General features: G+C 42.6%; 1 protein-coding gene across 1 annotated transcript; it reads right to left on the bottom strand.

Annotated features, from left to right (window-relative positions):
* Positions 1–1,357: 1,357 nt before the first annotated feature.
* Positions 1,358–10,497, bottom strand: PABPN1L (PABPN1 like, cytoplasmic). The gene is made up of 7 exons (XM_067470888.1): positions 10,213–10,497; positions 9,783–9,879; positions 9,388–9,455; positions 8,708–8,814; positions 8,311–8,398; positions 7,497–7,642; positions 1,358–2,627 (listed from the first exon to the last, which is right to left on the bottom strand). The coding sequence occupies exons 1-7, from the start codon at positions 10,450–10,452 to the stop codon at positions 2,588–2,590; spliced, it is 786 nt and encodes a 261-aa protein (XP_067326989.1). The 5' UTR covers positions 10,453–10,497; the 3' UTR covers positions 1,358–2,587.

The raw sequence follows: 10,497 nt of genomic DNA on the forward strand, positions 1-10,497 counted from the left end.
TTGCATCTTTTGGCCAGCCCATGCCCCAAAGTTGCCTTTCCATCTGCTGAAACGGCGTTGGGCAGCTCACATTCTGCAATTCTAGGGCTGAGTGGGATTGAGAGAACTCACACATATTCTTTTAGACGCGTCTTGGCTGTGGCAAGAGGACGAGAAGTGAAAGACATACGATGCAAAGTGTAAAAACTGGACATTGTCGAGTGCAATTTATCCTAAGACAAGGTGATTATTATTTTTTCTCTTATTGCAGGTTTCAAGGCCTGGTTTTTGGCCTGACAAGTTTTAATTTCAACGTAGTTTTCCAATTGGAATATTTTTCTTTCTCCCTTTTTTCACCCCAGTCCGAACAGAGATCTGGCCGATAAGCGCAATAACAATTAAAACGTATCTGTTAACATTAAATTAAGTCTAAAAAGAGTAGGAGGGGATGCTAAGGAGAAAAAACCCATGGAGAAGTTACTTTTTGGAATACAGTTTCCAAATTCCCCCAACTGGAGGATTATGGGATGTGTAGTCCAAGGAAAGTAATCTCTCCAAGCTGTGAATGCAAACCAGAGCCGAAGTATTACTTGTCATTCTTTTCCCAGTTTGCTGGCCCATTGCTGACCATTGAATCTCCTTAATTTGGCTTCATAGCTCCTCCCAAAGTTGTGCAAAACACAATAGTTTTTTTTAAAATATGTTCTAATTAGGAATGAACGATAATCTTACACTAACGACTTGAATCGGTTTCCAAGAACGTCATTAACTTGCATAGCAAAAATAGTTTCCTCCAAAGCAACCCTTGTAAAGTTCTGCCCAAAATATTGACTATGGCTGAGTAAAGCTTCCTTGCCTATCTACACTGCAAACTTAACCCAATTTCATGACTTTGGCGAAGAACCCCTGGAAAGCAAAAGAGATGAATTCAGGGACTGAAACTAGTACTATTAATAACCAATGGTCTTCCATAGAGAGAGAACGCAAAATGACCTGGGCATAGGATGCACGGCATATAAACACTCATTTGGGGGCAACAACGGATGGAAAATGAGCATTCGATAAGCCATATTTCTATAGTGGAAGTGTCCCAGTGTTTGCTTCCATCTAAGGCAGGCATGGGCAAACTTTCTAACTTGGGGCCACATGCTAGCACTCCGTGCTAAGAGAACTGGCTGCCCAGTGATGGAAGGAAGGGAAGGAGGAAGGAAAGAGAGAAGGAAGAATGAAAGGGAAGGAAGGACATAAGGATGGAAGGGAAGGAGGAAGGAAAGAGAGAAGGAAGGGTGGAAGGGAATGGAGAGAGGGGGAAAGAGGAAGGAAGGACAGACGGATGGGAGGGAAGACAAAAGGGAAGGAAGGAAGAAGAAAGAGAAGGAAGGACGAAAGGGTGGAAGGGAATGGAGGGAGGGAGAAAGAGGGAGGAAAGTTAGAAGGAAAGATAAAAGGAAGGGAAGGGAAGGAAAAAGGTGAAAAGAGGGAAGGATGGAAGACAGGAAGGGAAGGAGGAAGGAAAGGAAGGATGAAAGGGTGGAAGGGAATGGAGGGAGGAAGAAGGGAGGGAAGGAAAGAGAAGGAGGAAAGACAAGGGAAGGAAGGAGAATGGGAGGGAAGAGGGAAGGAAGGACGAAAGGAAAGGAAGGACATCAGGCTGGAAGGGAATGGAGGAAGGGAGAAAGAGGGAGGGAGGAAAGATAGAAGGAAAGACAAAAGGGAAGGAAGGAAGGAGAAAGGGTGAAAAGGAAAAGATGGAAGAAAGGAAGGGAAGGAAGAAGGGAAGAGAGAGGGAAGAACAAAAGGGTGGAAGGAAATGGAGACAGGGAGAAAGAGTGAGGAAGGAAAGAAAGATAGAAGTAAAGAAAGACAAAGGGGAAGGAAGTATGAAAGGGTGGAAGGGGAGGATAGAAGGAAGAGAAGGATGGAAAAACAGAAGAAAGGGAGAAAGTGTGGGTGGAAGGAAAGAAGGAAGGAAGGAAGGAAGGACGGAAGGATAAAGGAAAGAGGAGGAAGGAAGGATGAAAGGGTGGAAAGGAATGGAGGGAGGGAGAAAGAAAGAAGGTAAGGAAGGAAGGTAAAGGAGAAGGAAGAAAGGAAAGGATGTTGAGAGAGAGTAGACCCTGAGAAAATAGCCCAAGGTGCCGCATCCGGCCCCCAGACCTGGTTTTCCCATTCCTGATCTAAGGAATAGACCCAGCCATGTCTATGTGATTTAAATATCGTAAAACAATAACACCATCCTATTAGTACACTCCTTGCCTATGTCCTCAATGGGCAGAATCAAGTCATGGTTCGGCAAGGAGACAAAACAGAGGCATATTCCAGCCAGATCCCAATGTCACAAGGGTTAAAGAAGAAAGGCACTATAGTTTCCCATCTGCCGTCAAAGGAACTCAGAATTTGCAGCCACAAACTAGTCCGCTTGCAAAGGTCTTTTCTGTGTTGTTGCATCCAAGAAGAAGCCGGGATCCTCTGCACTTTTTAAAAAAAAGAACAACACAACATTGCAACCCAAACGACACACAAGGAACAAGAAGCATCGTCATTTCGGTGGGCTCGCATATCCATAATTCTTTTCCAAGGACCGCCTGTATCTTCTCAATTCTACCATCTAGTAGGGTGCGTACCACGGAGTGAGCCTTCCACGACCCCTATATGGAGAAAATACACAGAAACACAAACAAAATGTGCAATAGTTTCTTTTTAAACACAATTTAAAATTATTTAGAAAATAATTTATTTTAGAACTTTTGGAAACCAGGCCCTAAGATTTTGGGAACTGGGTAGGTTTGGCTTGGAGAAGAGAAAGACAAGAGAGATAGCTGAAGGTAAGTTTCTGGAGCAGAGTAAAATAATAAATATAATAACAATACTAAGTAGAGTAAAATAATAAATGTAATAATAGAGTAAAATAATAACTATAATAACAATAACAATAGAGCATAATAATAAAGAGTAAAATAATAAATGTAATAAAATAATAATAGAGTAAAATAATGTAGGTGTAATAATAATAATATATCTAATAAAAATAATACTAATTACAGAGTAAAATACAGTATATTAAAAACCAAAACTTTCTCCTTACTTTATTTTCCAGATCAACAAACTGGGCCACAGCAATGCGTGGCAGGGGATGGCTAGTAGATAGATAGATAGATAGATAGATAGATAGATAGATAGATACTCCACTTGCCTCACTAGAAACAGGTCTCTAAAAATGCCATTAGCCACAGATGCATCAGGAAAGAATGCTGCTAGAACATGGCCATATAGCCTGAAAAACTTACAGCAACCCAAGGCTAAAGATGTTGCAAATTGCAATTCCTTGAACTAGAGAAGATTAAAGTGGCGTCAAACTGCATTTATTCCACAGTGTAGATGTGCCGAAGCTCAGCCCTGGAGAGGCTGGGGAAGGTCTGCCAGACGACAAATTTATTAGTGTTTCCTCCATCTAAGCTGCTGTTCTCATTCACAGGAAGGCTCGCCATTTCCCCTCCAGACTGCAGATCAATATCTGGCCCCTAGCAGGCTTTCCATCATGCATATAATTGATTCCAATGCACTTGTCGGACTGCATAACCAACCACATTACATTCTGCCTTGTGGAGGAGGGCAATTGCAATGCAAGGCAGGGACAACTTTGGATGCCAATCCGAGCCCATCTTGCGGGGCTAAGACGTCAAGACCTCCATGATAATTATAACAATGATGCATGGGGATAGGAATAACTTGCTTTAAAAATGATAATAGTAAAGGTAAAGGTTTCCCCTTGACTTTAAGTCCAATCGTATCTGATTCTAAGGGTTGGTGCTCATCTCCATTTCTAAGCCGAAAAGCCAGCGTTGTCCGTAGACGCCTCCAAGGTTATGTGGCCAGCATGACTGCATGGAGCGATGTTACCTTCCCTCCAGAGCAGTACCTATTGATCTGCTCACATTTGCATGTTTTTGAACTGTTAGGTTGACACAAGCTGAGGCTAACAGCAGGAGCTCACCCCACTCCTTGGATTCAAACTGCCAACCTTTCAATCACCAAGTTCAGCAGCTCAATGTTGTAACCCTCTGCACCACTGGGGGCTCCAAAATTGCAATATTTAATTCTATTTTAATACTTTTTTTGTATTGTATTTGTTTTTCATGGCCGGAATCACTGAACTTCATCAACGTTGGAATTGAACCAAACTTGGCACACAGGACTCCCTTGACCAACAGAAAATACTGGAAGGGTTTGGTGGGCATTGGCCTTGAGTTTGGGAGTTGTAGTTCACCTACATCCAGAGACTACCATGGACTCAAACAATGATGGATCTGGACCAAACTTGGCACAAATATTCCATATGCCCAAATATGAACACAGATGGAGTTTGGGGGAAATAGACCTTGACATTTGGGAGTTGTAGTTACTGGGATTTATAGTTCACCTACAATCAAAGAACATTCTGAACCCTACCAACAACAGAATTGGGCCAAACTTCCCACACAGAACCCCCATGACCAACAGAAAATACTCAAGGTCATCCAGTCCAACTACCTTCACCAGGGCAAGGAAACGTAATCAAAGAGCCATCCAACCATAATTATAGATAGATATGATTCACACACACACACAAATATAGTATCATATATTTGAAAGGGACCCCTGAAGAAGGACAATGATAGGGTTGTTGTAGGTTTTTTCGTGCTATATGGCCATGGTCTAGAGGCATTCTCTCCTGACGTTTCACCTGCATCTATGGCAAGCATCCTCAGAGGTAGTGAGGTCTGTTGGAACTGGGCAAAAGGGTTTATATATCTGTGGAATGACCAGGGTGAGACAAAGGACTCTTGTCTGCTGGAGCTAGGTGTGAATGTTTCGGCCTTCATTAGCATACAATGGCCTGACTGTGCCTGGGGCAAGCTTTTGTTGAGAGGTAATTAGATAAAGGACAATTTTATGTTGCACACACGCACACACACACACGTGTGTGTGTTTTGTAGGGATTTAAACTATAGTTTTTAAGGCCATGACCTGTTTGGGGGTTCCAGTCCTGGGAGAAAAATGGGATATAGATGATAGGTAGAGCTGTGAAAAAACAGCAGAGTACATATTATTGTTGTTGTTGCTATTATCATTATCATTATCATTATCATTATCATTATTAATTGCTATGTAGAGCTGTGAGTGGTTTGGGATGCTAGTTCTGAAAAAAAAAGCAGGGTACAAATAACAACAACAACAACAGCTAGGTAGAGTTGTGAGCGGCTTGGGGTGCCAGTTCTGGAAGAAAACGAGAGTAGTTATTGTTGTTGTTATTATTATTATTATTATTATTATTATTATTATTATTAGAAACACAACAAGATGAATCCACAGCAAACAAGATCACTCTGCTGGCTGCTGTATTGGATCACATTATTGATGATGATGATGATGATGATAATAATAATAATAATAATAAATAAATAAATAAATAAATTAATTAATAGATGGAGCTGTGAACAGTTAGGGTTCCAGTCCTGGAAGAAAAGCAAAATACAAATACTACTATTCCTGATACTATTTCAGCAAATTTGTGGCAAGACTGTCAGATGCTGAAAGGGTGACAGATGCCCTCCCAGGGATACTCATCCAACCACCTGCGACCTCCTTCCTCAACACCTCCAAGGCCACCAAGGTGAGCAGCTCTCAGGTATGGCCTGCTGCCAGGTAGCAAATGACTGCTCACTTCTGTCCCTTCCAATACGAGGAAAAAAATAAAAGAAAGGCCAGCGCCAAGGGCTGCTGCCAGGCTGTCTGAGCCTTTGCTCTCCATACACTTCGACAGACCCTGCCGGCCTCACAGGTGCCCAGGTGATGTTAAACCAACTGGACTTATTTCCAAGAGTTTCCCCCTGGGAGAAAGGAAGTCACCTTTGACTGCAAATAGGGTGCATCTACACTGCAGAAATAAAGCAGTTCGACACCCATTGAAACTGCCACTGCTCAACATAATGGAATCCTGGGATTTGTCGTTTTCACTCTTTGGCAGAGGATGCTCAAGACCTTGTAGAATCATAGAACTGCAGAGATCAGACATACTACTATGGCTATCTAGTCCATCCCAATGCTGTGCAGGAACTGAAGCATTCGAGTGAAACTACAACTCCTAGTCTTCCATTGCATTGAGTCAAGGTAGTTCAAGTGGTGCCAAACTGCATTAATGAATTATACAGTGTAGATGCACCCCAAGAACACAGAGTCACCTCCTAAGCCACGAATGGGCAACTGGAGAAAAGAGATTAACAATATAATATTTGGGATTTTCCAGAGTTGGGCTTTTTTCAATGGCAATTGTGTTGGCTGGGGGGATGTTGGAAGTTGTAGTCCAACAGTTTTCCCAGGGGAATGCTTACGAGCCATCAGGGCCATAGCCAGAAACAAAAATTGGGGGGGGGGGGGGGGGGGTTGAAACATTTTTTTAGCAAATCATGAAGAGTAGTTTGATAACACAACAACAACATTTTTAATACAGTCCAAAGACCCTTATTGCTCTGTAAAAGGTATAAGATACAAAGTATGCAAGGTTAGTAAGGCCAAAAATAGCCCAAAAAAAGTTGGTTTTTTAACCTGAAAAATTGGGGGAGGGGGAGTTTGAACCCCTTGAAAGCCACCACCACCACCAACAACAACAACATCAACAACAACAACCCTATTTCATCAGCTAAAAGCATGTTCACACTTCCCATTGAAATACTAATAAGTTTATACTTGTTAAAATTGTCCTTCAGTTTTATTGTTGTTTTAAAGTGTTTTTTTGGACTGCAAACAAGATATGTGCAGTGTACATAGGAATTAGTTCATGCTTTTTTCAAATTATAATCCGGCCCGGCAACAGTTTGAGTGTCTGTGACCTGACCCTCTGTTTAAGAAGTTTGAGGACCCCTTGGCAAGAACATCCAGAAAACAAGACTATGGTGGTACGGCCATGTCATGAGAAGAGAACCAATATCAGGAACACGAACAGCACTGCATTTGGAGATTGCAGGACAACAACCATGGGGACAAAGAAAAGATGGATGGACACATCAACAAAGACGTAAGTGCTGCTAACCTGAATCCTGAGGGTGCCCAAATCAAAGCCCTGTGGAAACGACAGTCACAATGCTAGCCCCTCCATTGGGAAAATAGCTTAGAAAGAAGATGATTATGTATTACAATATTATTATTATTATTATTATTATTATTATTATTATTATTATTAATCTGCTTCCGTGGAGACTAGGACGCAAAACAATGGCTTCAAACTACAAGAAAGGGGATTCCATCTGAACATGAGGAAGAACTTCCTGACTGTGAGAGCCGTTCAGCAGTGGAACTCTCTGCCCCGGAGTGTGGTGGAGGCTCCTTTTTTGGAAGCTTTTAAACAGAGGCTGGATGGCCATCTGTCAGGGGTGATTTGAATGCAATATTCCTGCTTCTTGGCAGGGGGTTGGACTGGATGGCCCATGAGGTCTCTTTCTACTATTTGATTCTATGATTCTATCTCCCCAAGCACTCACCTGTAGACCCTTCCGCGTGGCCTCGCACGTTGGGCTCCATTGAACCCAGCCCGGCGTGGCAAGGCGCCCCGTCCGTGGAAATGACCCCGGGATCCACCACGGTCAGTCGTGCTAATGCCAGGCATGTTGGTCCTTTTGGGCAAGACCTAGAAGAAGGTAGGAAGATGCCTTATCCTGGGTCCCATCTCAGGTCCATTGAGCCTAGATGTGCCTAGCTTCCTGTAGAGTTTTAGATAGGCTTCCCTTCCAAAAGGATATGGACTCTACCCTTATACTGAACCCGACAACTAGTCCATTTAATTTAGTAGTGCCAGTTCTGACTGGCAGCCAAGGATTCCTTTAGGGCTTTAGGTAGACTCACAAGGGAATCACATTGAGTTAGATGACTGGTCCATTTATTTATTTACAATTATATGCCACCCCTCTCACCCCGAAGAGGACTCAAAGTAGCTTACAAGATATATATACATTCAATATATATTATTATTATAGTACAATATCAGTATTATATATTACTATATTGTACTATACCATTATATTGCAATATTATTAGTAATTATATATAAAATATACAATTATAATATCATATTATTATTAGTATTATATTGTATTATTATATTATTGCCAGCTCTGACAAATAGCCAAGGATTTCTTTAGGGTTTTAGTTAGGATTATATGGGATTTTCCCTAATATTGAATCAGACGACTAGTCCATTGTAACCTAATATTGACAGCTCTCACTGGCAGACAAGGCTCCTTTTAGGATTTTAAATAGGATCCTCTTTACAACCCTAGCTGGAAAAATATCACCCACCTTAATGACACGGTCCCGGAATACACTCTCATCCCGCTCCATGGCTACCTTGACTGAGCTCTTGTCCGCAAACTCAATGTAGGCATATCTGCAACAGGAGAAAAAAGGATGCATCCACACTGTTAATTTAATGCAGTTTGATGCCACTTTTAACTGCCATGACTCTGTACTGTGGAATCCTGGGAGTTGTAGTTTGGTGAGGCACCAGCACTTTTGGGCAGAGCACGCTGATGACCTCTGCAAAATGACAACTCCCAGGATCCCATAGTATTGAGCCATAGCATCAAAGTGGTATTAAACTGCATTAATGCTACAGTGTTGACGTAGATCATGTCCCCTTCTTAAAACCAGCCACCACTTTCCGAAGCCCCACTCTGGTCCATAAATGGATGTTCACCCTTTCGGATGGCCAGAGAATTTGTCACAAAGGATGGTCACACGGTTGATCTTCCCGCAGTTGTTGAAATGCGACTCCAGCTGTTCTGCTGTTCCTCCGTAATCCACCTGTAAAGATCACGAGGAAGACCATGAAGGAGACCATGAAAAAGACCACAAGAAGACGATGAAAGAACAATGAAGATGACTACACTGCAGGTACCATAAAAAGGCCATGAAAAGACCATGAAGATGGCCATGAGAAGACCATGAAGATGACCACGAGAAGACCATGAGAATACCAAGAAGAAAACCATGAAAAGACCTCAAGAAGACCATTAAAATGACAATTGAGAAGATCATAAAGATGATTATAAGAAGACCAATAAGATGACCATGAAAAATACAAAAAAGATTATGAGAAGATCATGAAGAGGACCATGTATAGGCTATGAAAAAGACCACAAGAACACTATGAAAAAGTCCACAAGAAGATTGTGAAGAAAACTATAATGTAGACCATAAGAAGACCATGAAGTAGACCATGGGGAGATCATGAAAAATACTATGAAGTAGACCACAAGAAGATCATGGAAAGGACCACGAAGATCATAAGATGACCATAAAAAACCATGAAGATCATCATGAAGATCACAAGAAGACCATGAAGAACAACCACCCTTGGGCACGCATCTCACTTACATTCCCCACATAGATGGAGCGCTGGTCAGCTTCCACCTTCTCCTCAGTTGTTCTGTGCAAAAGAAGACCTGAAAAGAGGAGAGTACTCCAAAGTGAGAGGGGCACGTGTTTATGGGATTCACCTACTCAGAATAGCAACAAAGAACATAATTGTAGAATTAAGGCAGTTTGACACTACTTGAATGGCCCTGGCTCCATGCTATGGAATCCTGGGAGTCTTAGTTTGGTGAGGCTCCAGCAGTCTTGGACAGAGAAGGCTCAAGACTTTGCATATTACAACTTGTGAAGCCATGGCAGTTAAAAGTTGTGTCAAGCTGCACTAATCCTACAGTGTAGATGCATTCTATGACATTGCAGACTAGGGTTTGAATCCCCATTCAGACATGGAAGTATACCTGGATCCGAACTCAGGAGGAGACTCTTAGTCTGCAGCTCCTGGAGCCATTCTTCTTGCTCCATCTCCCGAACCTTCGCCTTGATGGCTTCTAGCTCCTGCACAATAACAATGAAACGAGAGTAAGTCTAGTGGTTAAAACATTGGAGTAAGTCTATGGAGGTCGACAGCAAGCTACACAAATTGATCGGAAGCTCACTCCGACTCAGGTTGGCTTTGAACTCATGGCCTTTTGGTCAGTAGTAATCTTAATGCAGCTGACTCCCAGCCAGCTGTGCCACAGTTCCGGCTGTTAGGAGTTGTGGGAGTTGAGGTCCAAAACACCTGGAGGGCCAAAGTTGGTGAGTGCCTGGTGTGGATTCACCTTAAGGCAACATTGCCTGAAAAGTAGCGTAGATGCCAAATACTCCCAAATATGGCTCACTCCTCACCGGATCCTCCTCCTTCTGCAGAAGATCCTTTGTCTCGGCTTCCAAGGGACTCAGTGCGGTCTGTTCCTCCAAATGCTTCTGCCAGGCTGAGATTTCGGCCACGTCCCATGGGGAATCCGCCGAGGTCAAAGGTGGAGGGTCTCGCCACCAGGACCCAGCTTCTGGAAAGTGGAGGCTAGAGAAGGATAAGATGCAGACCAAGATTAGACTGCAAATCCCTACACAAAAAGCTCCAACCATCACCACTCAGGTCAAGAAAAGAAGCACAATCAAAGCCCTGAACAA

The sequence above is a fragment of the Anolis sagrei genome, chromosome 8 (assembly GCF_037176765.1).
Source record: "Anolis sagrei isolate rAnoSag1 chromosome 8, rAnoSag1.mat, whole genome shotgun sequence".
Classification (NCBI taxonomy): Eukaryota; Metazoa; Chordata; class Lepidosauria; order Squamata; family Dactyloidae; genus Anolis; species Anolis sagrei.

Bases quoted from the DNA above. Each gene is read 5' to 3' on its own strand.
- PABPN1L (XM_067470888.1), bottom strand. From the start codon at position 10,452: ATGGTTGGAGCTTTTTGTGTAGGGATTTGCAGTCTAATCTTGGTCTGC. The intron at 9,880-10,212 runs GTGAGGAGTGAG...GTTATTGTGCAG, and splicing joins TGCAGAAGGAGGAGGATCCG to GAGCTAGAAGCCATCAAGGC. The intron at 2,628-7,496 runs GTGAGTGCTTGG...TTCTCCATATAG, and splicing joins CCACGCGGAAGGGTCTACAG to GGGTCGTGGAAGGCTCACTC.